Below are 21825 nucleotides of genomic sequence, written 5' to 3'. Positions count from 1 at the left end.
CCTTTGACTGACTTCGATGCCATTGCCATTCTGCAAAGTGGCTCTATATATAATGCAAACAGAATCGGGGACATGGGGCAGCCCTGCCTGACCGACCTTCTCACGGCGATGGGGCTCCCCACCTCCCCATTCATAATGATGCTGGTGGTAATTTCAGTATAGCAGATCTTGATCCACTCCACCATTTCGTCCCCTATCCCGCACCGATGGAGGAGCATCAACAGAAAGGCGTGATCTACTTGGTCGAAGGCCTTTTTGAGGTCGAGTTGCAAGACAGCAAGGGGAAAAAACCCTGACTCCGCCACCTCACAGACAGTCCTCATGCGGTGTAGGTTGGTATTTATAGAGCGGCCTCTGAATCCGCATGTCTGATGTGGTCCCACCACACTGCTGAGGGCCTTCTCGAGCCGTCTGGACAGGATTCGGGATAGGATTTTGTAGTCTGTTGATAGCAGACTGATAGGCCTGAAATCTTCAACACTGGGTGCCGTATCGGGCCCCGCCGACCTTGGTAATATAAGGTATATATTGTACAACAAGTTTACACTTTTATTTAGTTTTGGCATTTCAAGCAGCTTAGGTGACTATTTGTTGTATTGCGCTCGTGCAGTAAGCATCCCCTGAGTTTCCACAATAGCTCACGTCTAGCAATTGCATTTCGTAGACGGAAAAGCGTTCGCAGATGCGTAGTCGTGCTGCTGACCGCTGTGCTTGTTCGCCCAGCGCAAAAAAGTGCTTCCCGCACCCTATTTTTACGCTGTACGGTAAAAATATCAGTTGATTTTATTTCCTTAGTACCTATATTGACTTCGCTGACTCTTCTCCCGCCTTCAAGAGGCCTTATATTTTCCTACTGGCGTACCAGTCAGCGAAGCGTCGCATGTGCGCTTGTGCAGCGCTTGTGTGAAGCGACCTTGACTTGGAGCTAGATACAGTGTACAAACTAACCAAGTAAAGAAAGGCCCATTCTTCCATTCACAAACGTGTCCTGGCTTCGTTTCAACTGAGCGAACGAATTTCGACGACCCGTCGGCGGCCGGCAGACGAAACGCTGGGCCGACTGACTGTCTGAAGGCCGGGGAGCCGTGCAGTAGCGCAGCCAATTGCGAGCTCGGCTCCTCGCGACGTCACACGAAAACGCCGCAGAAAATGGGCGAGCGTAAAGAGAGGAGGACATCATTTTCGAATTAATTTTTCTACTAAATAAAATCGCGTAAACGGCGCCCAGAGTGGTCGTAACATGGCCTGGGGACTCCGGACTACAATTTGCGCTGGTCAATACGATCGGCGTATTGACATTACGACGCCCGTCTGCAATGCAATCGGGTTCAGTCACCCAGCGCTTCCGTCAGCCCATTATCGCAAGTTTTCCTCTCCCCTACCCTCATCGATGGGGAGCAACACCGACTGGAGCGACCCGACTTTGTATGCGATGACGCGGCGGAGAGGGACGCTTCTGCTGAAAAAGGCGCTTTCCGCAGCTCCCCCCCGCCCCCGGCGAGGCAGGGAGGGATTTACAAAGTGCAGCATTGCTTTTCCGGGGGCAATCGTCAGCGGGGGACTGCTTTGTTGTGGTTCGAGACGCTGCTATTCAACGAGTACTCCACGCCGGATTATCGACCGGGTCAGGGCGTCTTCCCGGAGCTTCAACCATTGCATCATCAGGAGTCAACTGAACATTATTAACCTGTGCAAAGTGCCATCTCTTTGTGAGTGGGTGGACGTCAGCCGGGGCGCCCCTGATTGGACCATACTGACGTCAGTCGAGGAAAGGGGGAAACGGGGTGGACCCAACCTGGGTATTTAAGCTCCTGCGCGCAGGAGCGAAAAAGCCTGTTCACTCAGTCAAACGCCATGTAGATATCTGTACATAAAGTTTCTTTCGTCGCCCTACAAGCCCCAATGTTTGCCCCAACTCCGGATCAACGTACGCCACCACCGGTCACGCTACCAGATCCGCAACAACACGTAGCCAGTCAAGGTTATGCAACGACCTTTTTTCTTTTTATTCACGCAGCCAGTCAAGGTTATGCCACGACCTTTTTTCTTTTTATTTACATTTGCAGCAGAGGTGTCTGGCCCAAGGACTGATATGCATGTCCAGCACACATGGCGTAAAACCATTTTGTTTAAGCCCATTTCCTTTTCCATCTTGGGAGTGCACAGGAAGCCTAGTCGTAGGTTGCACCATGAGGAGCGAGTGGCAGAAAAGTTCCCCCTCCCACTTTGGTTTCCCTTGCACAGTGCCAGCCTTGCAGTTTCAAGGCAATGGGTGCAAAACCACATTCCCGTACTTCGAATGAAATGTAGATTTACTGCCCCTGTGAAAGGGCCACAGAGACAGTGTAAAACTTTGGCTCGTTCTCGTTCAAAAGACTGCTTGTTCTAATAGCAATGTCACCAGTGTATTGCAAGCTTTAAACAAATAACCTAGCCGTTGGGGGAAACAGATGGAGCCCCTGCCATTTTCTCCTCAGGGCCGTATGATGTCGAAGGGACCTGCTAGAGCGACTGGCTGCCGCTGGACAAACCCACCATTAAGATTTGTGACAGCACGATTGTAGTGGTGCCTCCAGTTATGTTTGTCACACCACTTGAATGTTAATGTACAGTTACACTTCGCTGTTTATAGCATTAGCTTCATTATGTCACTGCTGAAGTCATGATAGCACAAAACTTTGAAGTTTCCCAATATTGCACATCTTTTTCGGTTAATAAGGGGCTAAAATGGAGTTCAGCAAGTAACCAGAGGCTAGTTTTTTCCCATTGAACAAAGTTGTATTATGTCTTCATGGCATCTTTACGTACTTGTAGTCAAACAGCATATATTTTTTCAAGCATGTAAATTCCGCATTCCGAGACAACTTTCACAGGTACGATTTCACCTTAGCATAACATTTTGGAACAGCAAATAAAACAACATACTGATGTTCCATGCTGCAGTGTCGTAGCCCCCTACACCAACAAAATTGTCTTCTAGACCGGTAAGACTTTACTCCATTTTAAACGTTATAAAATAGGTGCAATCCTTGAGACAACTGCACATGTGTGAATAAACTGATTGGGCAAATTAATACTTGCTCCACAGCGTTGCATACACAAGAACAGCTGCCCCCGTACAACCCACGGAACAATGCAGCAGCGTGCACCCATAAGAGGGAAGAATATCAACACCGCCACTCTGTTGGTGGAAAGCACATTTAGGGATCCGGAGTGGTACAGTTTCAAGTGCAGTACAGTTTCAAGTGCACTTTTCGAGTCCCGTGTTATTTATTTTGGTGTGCTCACCTTGCGTTTTCTTCTGAGTCCTTGCTTGTTTTTGTGCAATCGTAAGCACTCCTTTACCCGAGACTCTTGGATGCAGTGAGACACTGTAGAAGCACCGATCCTTCCCAAGTGATCCACATGTAGGGGATAATTGTGGCTGGTCTGATAGTGCTGCCACCTCCCCTGTGTGACCAAGGCCCCACACGTCGTAAGGGCATTCACTTGCCGCCCAGAATGCCCACCAGCAAGCACAACATTCAGTGCAGCTGAAAGATCACTGTGGTGAGATGTTTCCAACCAAGGTGCTCAGGTTTCCTTCAGTTCTCCATCATGGAGGACACACGTACGTCACATCGCAGCACCCGATTGAGGCAAGGGCAGTAAATTGGAAGCAAAGTACACACGGGGTTCTGAGTTAGCATCATTTCTACCTCGTTTCTACCTCAGAGTCAACTTCAACGCCAACTGGCAAGGAGGTAAGCTCCTCTCCTGCCTCCTCCTTGACTGCACTCCCAAATTGCTACTATGGTCGCGTGTTTCTTCCAAGGTGTAGAAGCCCACTGCAAATCTTGCTAGCTGGGCGGTCATCAGGAACCCTTGTTCCCTCTTTCAGCAACAGACAAAGTGGTTCCCCAGCCACACACCACCGCATGGCACTAAAGCCACAATGCACCGACAACCAGTGCCTTGCCCGACACGTCTGTTCCCTCGTAACGCACCCGCATTGACATTCAGGTCCATCGATTCCATGCAGTGATGCACTACGCGAGGTGTTGCCATTCTTTACTTGTCCAACAAAAGTTGTCAAAATAAAATGAAATATGCCTTCTTTGAGCCATTTTCACCCTCAGTTCGGTCACGCAAGATTTCTGCACAATTATTTTGGAGAAGCTCTGCAGGAAACCACTGCAGTCGCCAGCACCTTCATTCGGAAGAGGTTCTCCACCACCACTTCCATTTGGAAGAGGTCCTCGCAATTTCAGAAGTCCCTCTCCCTCCTTCAAAATTTATGCACATTTAAAAGAGATTCCCTCCTTAATCCCCCCCCCCCCCCATTAGTCCTGCACTTGCCTATATGTTTTCTACAGCTGACTGTCAATAGCATGCTACGATGGTTTTCTTGCTATGGCTAGTTCAATTTCCGCTCAACTGACAATGCCTTCAATAAGCTTAACAAAACTGGTCCCATTTCTCACATTTGCGCATGCAGAACACAGACTGAAAATGCTCTTTTGACAGGCATGACAAGCATCTTATTTCAAAGGCTGCAGTTTCATGCTTATGATCAAGCACCCAATCATCAGCAGCCTGCTTTCCATTTAGTTTATTTTAACACCATTTTATCAAATGCAACTTTATCAAAACACCTGCGTCTGTTTCATCAAAAGTGTAGTTTTGCTGCTTTCCCTGCGATTTTCAATTTTCTGCGGATAATCTGTGGATAGATTCATTTGATATTGTCTCTACCGTGCATTGCATGCACGAACCTGCCTTCATGTGCTGATGCATAAAGTTTCCCATTCTTCCGTTTGTAATTCTTACTGTGTTTGAACACCAAGCTTGCATTCCTTTATGTAACGATTGTATTATTTTCTTTCCTTAATTGCAGTGTTTTCTCACGTCTTGTATGTTCCCACACTCGTGTTCCTACTTATCGAGCTTATTTTCTTATGTTGGAAATGTAGTACTTGGTTGTAAATGGCTATATGTATATTTATTATGTTCAATCACAAACTGTGATTCGCTGGGCTGCCCAGCCACGCACACAAGCGACCCCCACACGCTTATGCGGGCTGGATCATGTATTTGCATATGTACAGTGAATACATTATTATTATTATTATTATTATTACTATATTTCCCATCTTTTCATTGCTTCCTAGCCCCTTTTTTTTAGAATTGTTTGTGTTCACTGATACTAGCTCACAAACATGTATGCTTCAATTTTTTTATATTACAAAACTTGCCACTATATTAGCAACCCTATCCCAGTGTGCAATATTTCCTAGGTGTGCATTGGTGTATTTCGGTTGGTTTTGTCAACACCTTCAACTTTTTTAGTCATGTGGCTTGCACACGATTCCTACTCTGACCACGTGGTCACCTTATTTGCATCTTGGGGAAATACCCTACCAAGGACATTAGTGCTATGTGAATGACCGGGGTGCTGGGTTGCAACTGCGAAAGTGAGGCCCCAACAGAGGTGGCGAGGCCGTGAGCACTGATCATGTGCTGCACTGCTGCCCCGAATTGCCCCAGGCAAATACTGCGCGACCAAAGCTAGCCTCGTGGCAGAACTCTTTGCTCGGACGGTGCTATTGTGCGGTACACCTGGAAACACCTTAGTTCGCTCCTCCAGCACCAAAAATGTGTTGAAAAGCAATTTGGAGGAAATGAGGTCACAAGAACGGGAGGGGAGTTAGCCATCTCCGGAAGCACAGTTCTGACACAGGCATACGATGGCGTGACAGCACCATGAATGGAGGTTTCGTTGAAAGGAAAAAAAAATGTGTGGACTGAACACCTGTGACATGCTGAGGTGCAAAGAGGGGGGCAAGAGATGAAAACGAAGAATCTGCAGTATAGTGACTAAGTTTGTAACCAACTTTTTTCTCGTTCGATCTAAGCGAGGCGTTGATAACAGTAGCACAAAGCTTATTGACCTCTTAGCAATTAAACTCCATGCCGATAAAGAATTAGGAATCCGGAAATCGGAGGAGATTTTTTACTTTGGACCCACAAGCGCCAAAAAGTGCTACACTTCTGTACAACAGACGTGGGAAAATACTAATTAGAATTATGTTCCCAGACAAAAGTGGAGTATAAAAATGGGTACGAACCATATCACGGCATTCTAGCCTGTATGCTACGATGCTGTGGTATGGTGCAGATCAGAGGGAGGACTAGAGAAAGGTGCATTATAGCAGTTCCACTTGCGCAATGAGCAGAGCAACAATTTGTGGAGACAAACTTTGCGCATCAAAAAAGAGAAAGAAAGAAAAGAAAATGCACGCAGGAAATAAAAGGTAACTACTATAAATACTACAAATTTTGGTAAATAATAAAGGCCCACTTTAGAGACAAGCTTTTCTGATCACATAGCATAAGAAAACTGAAAGAAGTCCTGCAAATTTTGTCAAATGAAAAGGCAGAAAAAACATTTTGAACAAGAGAGAACAACTTTATTGAGAGCCTGCAGTTATGAAGACGCGGCCACGACGTCGTAGCAGTCTACCCCGTGCCGTGGCCTACTCGCGCTCCCCCCGGAGAGGGAACAAAACGGTGCTTGAAAAAAGGCGTTCGATTAAACCGGTGTTCAATAAACTGTCCGGAGCCCCTCTGTTTGCCAGGCTGCTGCAACCTGGAAAGCTTAAAAATGTGCCTGTCAATTAAGCAGTGACACTGGGCACTGCCATGTTCCAAACCCCCCCCCCCCCCCAAAAAAAAAGAAGTGCCCAGTATGTGTCGCAGTGTAGCTTTGGCAGGGCTGCCTTTTCAGGAGGGAGAGTGTGTCCACATTCAAGTGCCTTCATGTAATCAACAGCAAGGGCGACTTTGTTCAGAAGTCACCAAGAATCCCCACATCAACCGACTGGCCAATCAGCCAGATGCACGTGATGTAGACTGTGGGAGCAATTTTGTAGTCAGCCTTGTGAGCTCGTGGGACAATGTCAACAAGTGGCGTTGAAATAATGACATGTGCAGAGCTTACAGAAAGGGAAGAAAAAACAAGGAGCTCATTTTATTAAAACGTGATAGTAGTATATAATCAAATCCAAGTGAGGGGAAGATTTCAGGGAAATGCACCAGTAAACTGAAAAGCAGATGTCAAAGGAAGAAAGCAGGTGGGGATATACTTAGCAGCGTCTAAGCAGGTATGAACAAAGAAATGTTCATGCTTGCTACCAACAGCAGCCCGAAGATTAGGACCCTGCAGCGCTGCTGCTGCACACACACCAATGAGAGGCCTCTAAGAATCGAAGAAGAAGCCTCTCACCGTCCCCCCCCCCAAGACTGCCCTTGTCACAGATCGACGAGATGAGTGGACCACTGCTGTTCCCTGCAGCAGCAGCCCCCACATCGGCACGACCGCACACAGGATTCAGCAGCACACATGGAAGCAAAATGGAACAGGACCCCTCTCCAAAACGCTCACCACGACGACATTTATTCACCGCGTTGCGTGCCAAGTCACAGTGAAACAGCCGGCAATGTGACGAAATCACCTGCTTCCCTAAACTGTGCACCCCACAGCCCACCAAATATGGCGGCTGGAAACAACTTCACCTTCGCCATCTCAGTGGACAGCCCCACAGGCAGCCGCTGCTGGCAGTAGTCTTCCTTCGGGCGCGATAACACACCACAAAGAAATAAAGGTGCACTACAGTACTGGGAGAGTCCCTGAACTAGACTAGATATCGTTACCAAGGGTTCTGAGCTCTTCCTCTCCAGCCTCCGCTACATATCACACTTGACGCAAATTAGATGTTGCACCATGGGGCGCTACGTAGCTAGTTGAGCATCTTGTAGCATACGTTCAATTCTGTCTATGGTGCCACAGTTCAGGCAAAATATCATTTTCCCCCTCCTTCACCCACATTGGTCATCCGCAAACCGGCACCAGTACCCAGAGGCTCTGCAAGCAGGCACAGCGCCTCGTCGGGAACCACCTCTGGTAACCGGCCAAGTCCACTTCCAGCAGACCAAAATGAGGCTACCTTGGACAGGAACAGTTAATACAATACATGCGTGCTGCGCAGAAGCTGAGGGAACAGGCAATAAGCTGCATTCAGGACTGAACATTTTTAGCCACCTCCCTCCCCATGACCATGCATCGAACCCAGAAATCAAAAACCAGCAGGGAGCATCTACAACACAGCACAACTTCTTCAACAGCCACTATTCACAATGAAAGCAATTTGTCCTGTGCACTGCTTGCCAAGTTTGAATGCAGCCAGGCATTTACTCCCCAAGATAGTGAGTAAATACTTTGAGAAAAAGTTGCCAAGTGACAATGCCTGCTGTGTGTCTAGGCCACCACAGGCATTGATGGAACATTTATCAGATGAGCACTAAATGAAGAGTGGAGACATACAGATGACTGCCCAAATAGAGCTTGACTTCCCTTAAAGCAATTGCTGGTCTCTGCTGGCGGCAGTCCTAGTAATGTACGGTGAGGCTATTCACGTTCATGCCACCAAGCTGTCTAATGGAGCCAATCACTGGAAAGCAGCCCCAGTACTGTTTGTAGCAGTGACATATTAGAGTAACCCATACATTTGAAAACCTTCCAACTTTGTTGTACCCTGTGTGCAACCATGTAATTACAGCAGGCATTTTAACCCCCCTTCCTTATTTTCCATTGAATGCTTTTATAGGAAACCTACTCTGCCTCTATTTACTTAGCAATGGTACGCATTCGTTCAAAAATATGTATGGCTAGCCCGTTACCAGTGCCCCTTCATTGTCAATTTTTTTCACGGGTATAAAGACTAGCACCACAGTATAGTATGTTGTTATTAAGTGAAGTACTGAGTTGTTCCACTAACTAGCCGAATGTCGTGGCTTTTCATTTTTGATCTGTTCCCGACAACCCAAGAGCAATATGATGGATGTCGGATCAGATCGCTTCGTGGCTAAAATGAGGGCCACAGTCCTTGAAGTTGTTTTGGCCTCACAGCAATGCCAACACTTATGACCCATATGGCGAGCTTAAATCCCCCATCCCCCATCCAGGAAGCTGCTTTGAGACGAGTTGTGCAGTCTCACAGGCCCACTAGGACTGAAGAAGATCTGCAAGGAGCAGCAGGCAACTCTGAACACTTCCCTTTTGTGCACATTGAAACTGACGAGCCAATGCAGGCCCAAGGCTCGTCATAAGTTGGTCAATGCAATTCTGGTTGAAAAGGAAGTAAGGCAGCAGATACGTCGGTGGCATACGTTGCCGTCATGTCTCAAAGAGCCCAACTATACGCAGGGTTCCTGTTCCCTTCCAGATCCGGCAAGTTCTCTGATCAGGGCTGCAGCCTCCTCAGCCACTCTCTTCCCCCAGCTGCACGTTTGTTGTGAAATGTCCACTCAATTTTCACCAGCCATGCAACATTTGATGATGGAAGACTGAATTTTTATATCTCACTTAATTTCACAGAGTGGGAGAAGAAAAAGCTGGGCAACTGTCGCATGCCCCAAAACCGAAGAGCTCTCGTGAGTGGGCCCTCTGCGACCACATCATGCAAGTGTTAAAAACTGCCCCAACTTACAGCCATTTCCTGCATTCACAGAAGCCTCGATTAAGCTCAGTGCAGCACTATCGTGCCTACACTAAGGCACGCACGCACGTGCACACACAAAGCAGCCCACCGTTTGGAAGTTCCCTGGTCTGCACAGTGTTCCCTGCTGCATCCTTGCCCACAGCGTTAACATTCCCATTCCTAGTGGCCTCCTATGCAACACATGCAGACACAATGAAATACCAAAAAAACCACAGGGAGGCTTTCATTGCCATTTCCTTTGCATATGATTTCCACTAATCGACGCAAAGTCTTATGCGTGAACAAAAAAGCTGAGACAAGTTTTAGTGCGAGATGCATTGTTTACTCTATAAACAATTTGCCCAAAGGGTTCCTGAAGCACATTTCTTACACCCTCACAGCTGTCAGGTTATACACCCAAAGTCATCCGAGCCAAATACAAGTTTTCACAAGCAGCACCAAGCTCGCAATTATGCCGCAAAGTCAGCCAACCCATCTATGGGCTGATTTGGAGTCTCTGCCATCCTTCATGCCACATTAACACATCATAATCGAAGCGGTGCCTGCTATGTGATATGGCCCTTCCACTTATTGCCTGTACAAGCAGCCAACGCACGTTTGTGGGCTGTTTTGCCTGTACAGAAATTTTGCCAGTTATGCATATCTCCACATCGAGCTGACGAATGGATTGTTTTGGTCTTCCTTTGGGGTCTGAGTAATAAATCCCTGCACAATGCATGACAGATTATACAAAAGCAGCATTCAATTATATTTATTCATGTTCAGGCTTTCTTTGGCAGGTTTGCTCTTTTTATTTGCACTATGCTAATAGCACTGCTGCACGTGTGACTAAGTTTTGTATTCTAGTGGCTTTTCATACTCTCGTGGGAGTTTCAGGGGCACCTCCATTGACTCGATGGTCTTCAAGGCCCACAACACAGAGGCGTGCCATTGGAGGTTTACCGAGAGCCTTCAAAATGCCAGTGTAGCACACCTACAGGGCACCTTGTGGGAAGAAACCCAGGCACTCAGCCCAAAGCACCAAATGCTGCCCGGCCGGTGTGAAATTCTCACAAACAGACCCCGTGGGCTGCTGCGTGATCCACAGCAGCGGCAAAAGGTGCTCCAGGAACCCTTTTAAGTGTCCGCATTTAAAATTCGCTTGATGAGATACAAGCAGTGGCAAGGCGTTAGAAGCTTATTGCCAGGTGACGGTGAATGCACCTGTGCCCAAGCCCTCCTGCCACCAGCCATCGCACAGGGACGCGCCCCCTCGAACGAACTGGCCTTGCAAGAATGCTGCTGCTGGCACTGCCTCCATGCTGCGGCCCAACACAGCTGCCCGATTCACAGACCAGACAAGGCAGCCAGAAAGTTCGTCCCTGCCATTTTGAGCCACACCCCCAGCCATGGTGCTTGTATCTCGGAACTGAGGACTTCTTTTGCATAGCACAGACCCCTTTGCATCCAGGGGCTGATTCAACTTCTCATTCTATTGCTTCACGCCCCACCGTTAAGAGAGAACGAGAAAACGAAAGAAAAACAACAAAGGTTGCATTGCAACACCTCTATCTTCTTTTTTTTTATTCCATTCCATGGGTTCAGTCCACTGCTGTATTAATGAGCAGTGCTGTCAGTTCCTACGCAACATAAAAAAAATTGTATAAAGCATGCACTAAAATTTCTGTGTTCAACATTGGGAGAAATAAACAGCACAGGTTTGGGCTTCAAACAGCAACTGGGCTAAAAAAAAAGCAGTGAAACAAACCACGCACACACACACACACACAAAAAAAAAACCCATCCTTCCCCCATCTTTTCTCTTCGTCAACAAAAACAATTAAAAAAAGCCTTCGCACATATACAGTATTTACAGAGTTGTTCCCGACCTATGTACAGAGAAAAGAATGTGATGCAATTAAAACAATATAGGGGGGGGGGGCTAAACAGCTCGTAAAAATTCGTTCACGTGTCTACACTAGTAGTTGAAGGCAAGAAAAAACCCTGCCTGCACATGCTTGGGCACATGACACGGCTGCTATGCGCACAGGACACTCAACAGACGCATGCATGAAGTATATACAAATGCTGCAGCAAACACGCTCCAACATTCTATGTACAACACCTCGAGAGGCTTGCCTGAGCAGCAAAGTTTTGCCAAAATCAGCTCCAGAGGAACGCCCACGAAAGCGGGGAAACTGGGTGACCTCATTTGTTCAATTGCTCCACACGACGCTTCGTTCTGAGCCGTCCCGGTACAAACAATGAGAGGCAGAGTGCCGCCTCGTCGATGTTCCCTCCAGCTGCCCCCCTCTGTTGACCATTGCATAGTCTCGCTTTGAATTATTGTTGCAAACGCAGAACAGGGGTGCTGACAGCGTAGTACCAAGGATCACAAAGGCATCGCTGGTCTCAAAGCAACCACACAGGACAAGCACACAACACATTAAGTAGAAAGCTCCGGCCACAAAAGGAACTTGCGGTGACACCCTCCCCTTTTCGCTGCTCGCGAGGGGGAAAAGAAAAAGAGCAACTGAAGCGAAATGGTCAGCCCCTACCTCAGAGGCCCCATCTAAGCTCCGCCCCCCGTGGTGGGTTTGCAACCCCCTTTTGCACAAAGCCCTCACAACAGAATCATCGCTCAACCGCTGCGGTAGTTATGGATACATGCCCTTTTAAGTTTGGCCGTGTAGTTACTCAACTTTATATGAAAATCATGTTTCAGGGAACCAAGATTTGCACGATGCTGTGGCTTAAACTGAGCACCTTTTAAAGGATCCATTAGTGCAGTTTGACTATGCGTCTTGCATATGATAGCCCCCCTTCTCCACAGCAAGGGCCTGGGGATGAAGCCTGTGGGCAAGAGCGAAAGCAAGTCGCAGCTGGATTCCAATCCCTCCTGCATCACTGCTAGAGCTGCAATTACTTTTCCCCTGCAATGAAACGCGAGGGAAAAAACAACAACAGGGGACTGCATGAATGTGCCACGCTACGAGACATTTGCAAATACTGTGGCCGACGATGCACGCATGCACAACTTGCACATTCCATTAAACAGAGCGCTCACAAATGCTGGAAAAACCTGCTGACTGCACAAGCCTCCTTTCCGGGGCCTGGCTGCAGGCACATTACCCGGCAGCTCCAACTTGCAGAGTGAGCGCAGCCAATGAACGAGTCCTCCCCCACCTCAGTGTGGCGAGACATTCGAGGAACAACGGACGTGTGCCCTGGCCCGCTGCTGCCACCCCTGGACCCCGGCCATGGGTCGCCACCTCCGCTCGTGCAGGGACTGGCACGCGCAGCTGACGGGAGGCCGGGGGGGGGGGGGGGGGAGGCCACAGCCCACACACACTCCCCGGGTCCAGCCTGGGGACGGCCAAAAGCCCCCAAACAATACCACACACGCACACACACGCCGCCTTCCACGGGGATGCCACGCAGTAGTCGTGGGAAGTGTCCCTACTTTCACTCTTCCACTTCCCTGCTGCACTTGCGAGGGCAAGCCTGAAGAAAGCTGCAGCAGTGCGCGGGTGCCTCCTGTTGCAGTGCTCAGAATGGCCTCGGGTGGCAGGTGAAAACCCACACTTTGGCCGGCGGGCGGGGATTTCGGCCATTTGCAGTTCCCCGCCACTGGCCGCGGGTGCACCCACAACATGGGCCCTGAGGCTGACTCGTGAGCGCGTCCGCAACCCAACCAAGCCTCCTCTCCGACACTGGAGGAGGCCGGACTGACCCACAGCCACAGGTCCAGCGGCATCGGAGTTGCTCCTTGCCCCTCTTGGTGCTGTGCCGGCGAGCCCTCGTTTCGTGCCCGACGGCCTCGCTGGGGCGGTGCCGGGCGCAAGAGCGTGTGCGCAGCAGGAGTGCGTCCACCGGTGGCTCCGGCCAGAGCCAAGGCGTGGTCAAAAACATGGCGATGCACAGCTCAGCTGCTGCCACCAGCACGGGAGGCGGCCGGGGGGGACTAGCTGCGTGGTCTGCCGCTGTCGGTCCCTGGGCCCCTCGGGCGCTGGCTCGTTCCGCTCCCCGTGCAAAGGGAAGACCCAGCTTCAAGGCCTGTGAAACCTGGCACGGAGGGAGACAGGGCATCTCGAGCAGCCGGCCTTGGAAAATATCCCGAGGCAAAAACAGGCTCAGGGGGTTTCACTGCAGCCGTTTCCTCCTTTCTTGGCAGCTTCTGCTGCCTTACAAAACGTTTCCAGAAGGAAATGTTGCGACAAGAAGTGAACTGTCCTCCTGCCTTTTCCAGCAACTTCGCTCTTTAAATCCCATCGGTTTTATTACAAACCATACACAGACTTAAAATTGAGACAGGGATATTTCGGTTGTGAAAAGAAAAAAAAAAAAAGTACAACATAATGGCCTACTTTGACACACATCACCAAATCGAAGAAACCCGTGCCTCGCATGAAATCACTGAAACAAAGGAAATCCCGAGAGAGATAAAAGAAAGGTGTAAACATGAGAGCAGTGTTGATGGGAAAAAAACAAAGAGAGGCACAGCAACCAACCTGGTGAGGTGCCTGCTGTCTTCATGAACCTGCATCTCCATGCTTTTGAATTCGTTCAGCTCTTTCCGTATGGCCGCCTGCACAGGAGGAAAGCAGTCAGCCACTCTCGAAGGCCACTCTGCCTTGACGGGTCCCCGAGAGCTCATGTACCGGAAGTGCGAGGGGAAGAAGCTCCTTGAGGCACCATTTAGAAGCTTATGACACTCACCAGGCACCACCCGGTGGGCAAGCAAATCTTGAAACACGAACCAGTGGCAAGTGCTTGTTACAACTCACCGCGGTGGCCCAGTAGCTAAGGCGTTGTGCTGCCGAGCACAAGGACACTGCGGGTTTGATTCCCGGACGTGGCGGAAGCTTTTCTGGTTCACTGATTGTAGGGTTTAACGCGCCGACATAACGCAGGCGATGAGGCGTGCCGTAGTGGAGGGCTCAGGATTAATTCTGACCACCTGGGGATCTTTAACGTGTGCAGAAATCTCGTACGCATGACAGCTTTTCTGATTGAGGTTAGAAGCGAAAACACCCGTGCGTTCCAGATTTCAGCGCACGTTAAATCCCCAGGTGTTCAAAATTAATCCGGAGCCCTCCACTACGGCGCATCACATTGCCTGCGTAGCATTAGCACAATAAAGCTCATAATCAATCAAAAGTGCTTGTTACAAGCTTTTTTTTTTTTTCAGATTGCCCCTCTCTGGCCACAGGACCCCCTAGTTGTATGACCTCTAACATCGCATTTAACATAGGGCCTTCCCACTGCCCTAGAGCAAATACCCAACCTTCGACATGCCCTTTATGCGGATAATATCACCCTGTGGATGGGCACCGATTCTCTTGGGGGCATTCAAGAAACTCTCCAGCGTGCTGCGGACACAATGAATGCGTATGCCCGAGCCAATGGCCTCCGCTGTTCTCCTCAAAAGTCAGAATTAATCATAGTTCGTAAGCACAGCCTGAACTCCGACCCTGACAAAATGTTACCCTCGACGGACACACTATCATAGCTAGAGCCCTGAAGATTCTGGGTCTTGCTATCCAAGCCAACACCAGAAATGACCAAACACTTTACAACCTCTGTAAAGCGACTGATTAAGTAATACATATGGTTCGTCGCATCAACAACCGCCACATGGCATGAAAGAAAAAGACACTCTTCAGCTCGTTCAGGCCTTTGCCATCTCCCGCCTCACTCACGTCGCGCCATATACTGTCCCAAGCCGAACAGACACTGACAAACTCAATTGCCTCATCTGGAAAACTTTGGGTCTCCCGATGAGTACGTCTACGGCCAAACTACTTAGCATGGGGCTCCACAATACCACAGAGGAGCTCATCGAGGACACCTTTCCAGTCAACGCCTTCAACTTGCCCAAGCCAAAGCAGGCTGTGCGGTCCTTTGGAATATTCAATGGTCATGCTCTGAGCCGACCCACCTCCCAGACGCTTGGCACCAGTCCATTTTTGTGCACCCCTTTTCCAGAAGTATGCACCCAGACCTCCACCCTGGTCATAGAGAAGCCCAAAGCAAAGCCCACGGAAAACTTTATCCGACATAATCTACACAGGTGCGGCCAGTTACCCAAATGACCAAACTGTGGTAGCAGTGGTAACCTCTAACGCTCTCATCCCCATTGCTTCAATCCGGACAACTTCCTCATTGGACGCTGAACAATTAGCTATAGCGCTCGCCCTCATCCAAACCACCTCCAAGATTATATTGACCGATTCCAAAGCCACCTGCCACAGGCTGTTGCCAGGACGGGTGGTCCTCGCCACATGCAGACTTCTGAGAGAACATCCGCCTGCCCATCGGGTGGACATTGTGCGAATCCCACCCACTCTGCCTTGACGGGCAACCATTTTGCCGAGACCGGAACTGTTTCCGCACCTCTCCTGACCTGGCAAGAAATCACCCAATACTACTGAACCACGAGACAGTCCTCACACATCTTTGACCAAAAGCCAAGAAATCACACTCAAGGAGGCACTTTTCCCCTCGTTGTCCGTATGCGTTTACTCTTTCCTACACAGTATACTCTGACAAGTGTAAATTCTGCCAGGAACCAGGAACTCTGACACATGCATTATTCGACTGCACAAAAAACTCGGACCTCCCGCCCCCGAAACCCCTTCCCTTGAGCAGTGGGAGATACTGCTGTCAAGCTGTGGACCCGAGGACCAGCTCCTGCTTGTGACCAGGGCTACGGCAGTCTGGACTGAGGAACTACTCTCACATTGTTGCGCAATAAAGCTCTCGCTCCCTCCCTCCCTGCTGCTTCCCTGCGCTACACTGACCTCGTGGTAGAGTTCACCCTGTTCGGTTGTGACATCAAATCTGTTAAAAAATCTTCAGAGGGGGATGGTTGCATCCTAATGGATGGTTGCATCATTGTCTCTTGTGAACTTGCATGAGTTTTCTATTTTAGGGTTTAAAGCCAAACCCAAACCAATTCCTGTGACAATGGCAGCACAGTTACGGGGCCACGTTTCGTTCCTTTGCCTTTGCCCGTGCATCAGTGACATGTACAGGAGTCACAGCTGATGCTTCTTGTCCCCTTCCAAAGCTGAGGCCCTTGCACGGCCTGAGGCACAACATACAGAGACCTATTCATCACAACTGATCGGCATTCTTCCAATGCACTTTCACTGAGAAGCTACATCGTTTACCTCTTTTACATCCACGTCTTTTACGGCAAATTCGTGACAAAGCTTTGATATTCGCGGGTTAAGCTATAACGGATTGCAGGGCATTTTTAACTCATTGGGGTGCGTCTTGCAGTTCGTTGAAAACACGCTCACTCTGCAGCTGATGCTGACATTCATTCTGCTGCCACTCCTGTCTAAAAATGCCTTATATATATATATATCTATATATATATATATATATATATATATATATATATATATATATATAGAGAGAGAGAGAGAGAGAGAGAGAGATTTGGGCTAATCCGTACTGCAAAGGCAGTTGGGCCACATTAGTGCCTTTGTAAGAATGGAACTGCCTGAAGGGCTATGTCAGCAACACTGTGCGAGGTTTGGGGCTGTCCCAGAACGGAGGGCTCCAAGGAAGGTGTTGGCCAATACAACCTCATTAATTAGGCTGCTCAGAACGCTCGGAAGCCTTGGCATTGAGAATAACGATTTGCCAGGCAGTTTCAAACTTGCACGTCAAGTTGAAAGTACCCACAAATGCCGTTAAACCTTGGCGCTTCACACTGTTGGCACACAATACCCCACTGCAGACATTTTTTTTGACACCTTGAAGGAGTATTGACACAAAATTTTCATGTTACGTTTTTTTCGCTGCTATGGGTGCCTATTAGCCCACTAATCATAGAATGGCTGATTAGACGGTCGATCGGAGCGTAAACAATCGTTTACGGCGTCGTTTATTCGTGTCAGTTTCGGTTTCGCCAAAACGAACGCCGAGTGGCCGCCACGACAGGAGGTAGCACCTGACATCACCATTCTTGTTGCACCACTGCTAGTCTGGACGCACGAGTGAGCGCATGCGCTCGCCCAGACCGGCTGAGGTCTTCACTTATTTAGCGTAGCTTATTTAGTGGCCCTAGTCTTCACCATCTCCCGCACCCAGGCCGCATGACATCAGTCCCAAAACTATGACGTGTACAGACAGTGTAGCAGCACGCGCCAACAGCAGCCAGCGCGTTGTCTACGTCACGGCAGCCCCGACGTCAGCAGTTTGGGGCAAGCAGCAGATGCCATGCTGTCCTGCTCTGGGCTTTCTCATGCAGGCAGAGACTAAAATGGATTTAGAATATCATATAATGAACGGCTACTGTTGAAACTTGCTGGGAGATATCTCCCGATAAAAAAGGAAGCATTTTACATAGTTACCTCAGCTTTGAAATTTCGTGTCACTACTCCTTCGATGACGACCGTTTTGGGACTCGCACAAGTGAAATGCGCACAAGCGAAATGAACTATGCCAGGGCCTGGGCCCCGCCTGACCTTGTCCTTTGGCGTCAGCCTGGTCCACGGCTTGTCGGCCCTGCGGTCGTAGTCTTGCGCCTGCGTCACCTCCACGTAGTCGTTGAAGCGGATTATCTTGCGCTCCTTCAGCTCCTCGATGGTGGGCCGGAAGCTCAGCTGGGCACGGCGGCAGCAGAGCGTGAGCGAGGCACCATGGGGGGGAGGTGGGGGGCAGCCCCCGCACTCACCTTGCGTATGAGCACTTTCTTCTTCTGCTCCTTCTCCTTCTTGAGCTCCTCCGCAGTCTGGACTGCAACGGAGGGGCGGCACAGTGAGCCAGCGCACGGGCAGAGGGGGGCCCTGCCCAGACTCACACTTGAGGATGTTCCTCTGCTCCAGCTCCTCAGGCGTCGGACGCAAACTTAGCCTCCTGCAAGGCAAGGAGGCCCGGCGCAGGCAGCGCGTCACACTCCACCGCCAGACATTTCCTTGCTGCACTTTCGAGCGGATTTCAAAGGTGCTAGAGGCGGGCAATACGAAACATTGAGCACATGCTGAGCCTACTCCCTGGAGTCCTGTTGTCCCGGAAACTTGTTGCGTTGCTCTCTCGAAAGCAATTTCCCAAAAATGACACGAGAACTTCAATGCCAAAACAACGCGGGCAGTGCTCTACTGGAAGAGGAACTTGGGTGGTTGGAGAACAGTCCCTTCCAAGATAAGGCTGGGAAGAAAGGCATGCACGACCCGGATGAGCTTCCCGTTTGTCGGTGCGACGTCCAACAAAGGATGGAGCACACCTGTCCCCGTCTCTTGGGAAGGAGCCTCAGAGGTACAGAGCACGTGAAATAAATTTAAATTAAAGGTGTCTGTGAGCTGATGCAATACAAAAAAAAAATCATCATGTCAGTTATTATGCTCTTAGTTTCAGTTTAGAAAAACATTGGTGCGCAATTAGCGAAGTCAATAAGCCACCACGGTGAACACCCGAGCTTCTGCAAGCAATATTTCAGGAAGGAAGCTGCAAAAGGAAAAAGATGCTCTGCAGGTGTTTAATCGACCCACCTGAGCTTCTAGTCCATTCTATGTGCGCAGATGTTGCAATCAGTAAGGTGCGCCCGCACCCGGTTCAAACCTCATAGCCCGTGAAAGGTTACGGTACTTACTGCAGGGCGTTATCCGAACGATCTGAACTTGTGCTCTTGCGTTCGCTGGGAGCGCCGTTGGTAAATAATCAGTAAATCGTGCGCGCATAGCTCTACCCTTGTTACAGTGAACTAGACTCGTTCACTGCACCCTGTCATGTTTGGGCCAAGTGGAGCTTCAGCCATGAAGACAACTCAAGACGGGTGAGGGAAGCGAGTGTGTATTTCACGCCAGGTTGGCGCGTCACGTGAGAGAAAAGAATACGAGATGGACGTGATCGCCAGACCAGGTGAGAAGAAGGCTCCCGCTTGAGCTACGCCAAGCCGAGCCCCCGCTCTTGCGCGATATTTCAAACGGCGCTTGTCGCTGCTTCGTTCACGGCTGGCGCGAAGTCTGGGTGTCCAGTGTAGGCGGGCACAACAGCCGCTGGACCGGTGAAAAGCATTTCTCATTTGGCCAGCGACAAATAATAAAACTGAAAGCCAGCCTTCTCAGTCAAAGAAACGTCGGCCATGGCTTGCAGACGTAAAAGCTACCGAGGCAAACGTGAGAGCACCTAGACTGCAATGGTGCAAGTGAGAGAAGTGCCAGCTCTGTTCGCTTCTTTCTCCCCAAATAACGCATCACCGGTCATTGAACAAAAGCTGAGAGAGCTTCAAAACGTATGACCGTTCAGTTAAAACAAGATTGTATTCAGAGAATGAGCGAAAAATTTTAATGCAGACTCTGTGAAACACAAACTAGGCCACAAGCACCCTGTACTTTCATGCCTACACAGAGTTTTCATTCTGCTTATATGCCTAATACTACCGAAAGTAAGTTATGGGATACAATTAAAGAATTTTGCATTGCCAAATTGCCAGACATTGATAGAATCAAAGGGGTCTTAGAATGGTTAGAAATGGCCAAAATGTTAATTTTGAGAAAATCCAATTGTACCTACAAGCAGCTGCCTTCAACATATCAACGCTAAATTCCATCGGGAAATCGTGTTTTGAAACGCCTCGGGGGGGCTACGAAATGCCCCGAATTCAGCAAAAGTTGTTTCAAATTCCCACGCATGCCATGTGCGAGGCAGCCGACCAATCGCCGCCATCTTGGCCTTATTTTGAAGCTTGTTTCTTTGCTTTTTTGCGACATATCAAAATGGCATCGCTGGAGTAGAGCAACCACCCTTGCCAGTTTTCCAAAGACGCCTTCCGGGCTGATTGGATGGAGCACGCGCGTGCGGTTTGACGGTTTGAGATTGCCATATGACGCCTCCCATTACATGGCACGACTGCTACGACAGTTTTTTTGTTTTGTTTTTTGTTTTAATGTTCGCCATCATTGCATCTACTATGCACGTCTGACAGGGTCCACTTTTCGGGTGCAGCGGTCGCTTAGAGCAGTTCTGCTAGATATTTTTGCGGTTTCTTCGGATTCTTACATCGCAGACTTTTGCGACTGATGCCAGGAGACGTACGTTTGAAGAAGACGACCCGTCATGCGTACGGGAAGCGAAAGCGTCGTTCAACAAACCCAAAGCCACGTGGTGCGACTTTGGGCCGCTCGACTCAGCCGAATGAAAATTGTTTGCCGCCTCATATTGCGTCCCCCGTCCCATCGCCAGACCAACGACCTCCAAAGTCCAGACATGGTCCAAGCATGTCCTGTTGACTTGACACAAGCTATTATGCAGTTGAGGAGATCACCGCACATACGGAACACGCAGACAAGATCAAACGTGGCATGGAGACCAAGTCAGAAACACAGCGAATTTTCCACTTCTTCGGAGTGGATCTCAAGCACCCGGAGGAAGAATCCGGCACAGATTTTGCCTCGTGGACACTGCGATGCTGAGAGACCCTTTTGCGCATGCCAAGTTGGGCAAGTGCAGGCTGGCGGCGCCGGATTTGAGGAAGGCTGACACGCAGTACGGACTCGCCGTGAAAACTCTAGGTGATGTGCTCGGTTTGCAAACATCGTTATGAGCATTTTTCGTAACCAAGAATGAAGGATCTGGCAACATCACTCCTTTCGAGGTGAACATAAAGGCTTTGAAAAGTATTCAAGTCCCAAAACCAGCACGCATCACTGCTCAGCGTCACCTCCGCAGCTACCAATGAGAGCGTCACGTCGGGCCTCATCTGCGCTGCAGGCAGCTTAGAAGGACCCGAAACGGCTCAAGAAGTCAACCGCTGCCTTTTTGAGCAACGACGGCAGCAACAGGGGCCTTGCAAAGGGGCACAAGGCAGACACGTCTACAGACTACAGCCCTGGACAGTGGTCCATTGGCATCAACTAGGAGCAAAAGTTTGGTGCAGCAAGCCTTCTGCAACTTGTGAAATATTCCCCTACCCAAAACTTCAGTGTTGCAAACTCCAAGCTCAGTGTTTTGCCACAGGATCACCTGACCTTTTTCAGCCGTAGGTCAATAGAGTTTGCCTTTGGGGAGCTGTCAGCATTCCCATGTGCAATCCCGAATGACACAGCGGCACACGAGTTCTGAAGTGCTGACGACGATGTGTAGGCTGTGGTGGACATCACTGATGCCGAAGATGCGCACTCTACTAGCGGCCCTGACAGCTGCATTCCCAACTGCCTACTGCAGCTGAGCCTGCATCAGCGCTATTCGCGGCTGCTGTGGCACAATGGACAGCGTGGGATCTTATTTGTGCGTTATTCGCAAGCTTGAAGACAGTTTGGTGAACTTTGTGAGACACAGAAGAAACAACCGA

General features: G+C 49.4%; 1 protein-coding gene across 9 annotated transcripts in view; it reads right to left on the bottom strand.

Moving 5' to 3' along the window:
* Positions 1-11070: 11070 nt before the first annotated feature.
* LOC144159693 (phosphatase and actin regulator 1) overlaps positions 11071-21825 on the bottom strand; it is a 116002-nt gene continuing 105247 nt past the window's right edge. For all 9 annotated transcript variants that reach the window (XM_077691339.1, XM_077691340.1, XM_077691346.1 and 6 more), the window contains 5 exons: positions 18337-18392; positions 18211-18272; positions 18002-18139; positions 14030-14106; positions 11071-13583 (listed from right to left, as the gene is read on the bottom strand). In XM_077691339.1, the coding sequence (XP_077547465.1) occupies positions 13568-13583; positions 14030-14106; positions 18002-18139; positions 18211-18272; positions 18337-18392 (349 nt within the window). In that variant the 3' untranslated portion in view covers positions 11071-13567. The remainder of the gene's footprint in view (positions 13584-14029; positions 14107-18001; positions 18140-18210; positions 18273-18336; positions 18393-21825) is intronic.

The sequence above is a fragment of the Haemaphysalis longicornis genome, unplaced genomic scaffold, assembly GCF_048455015.1.
Source record: "Haemaphysalis longicornis isolate Haplotype H1 unplaced genomic scaffold, Haemaphysalis longicornis Haplotype H1 scaffold_10, whole genome shotgun sequence".
NCBI classification, from domain to species: domain Eukaryota; kingdom Metazoa; phylum Arthropoda; class Arachnida; order Ixodida; family Ixodidae; genus Haemaphysalis; species Haemaphysalis longicornis.
Note: the sequence above shows the minus strand (reverse complement) of the source record. Positions and strands in the feature narration are given on the sequence as shown.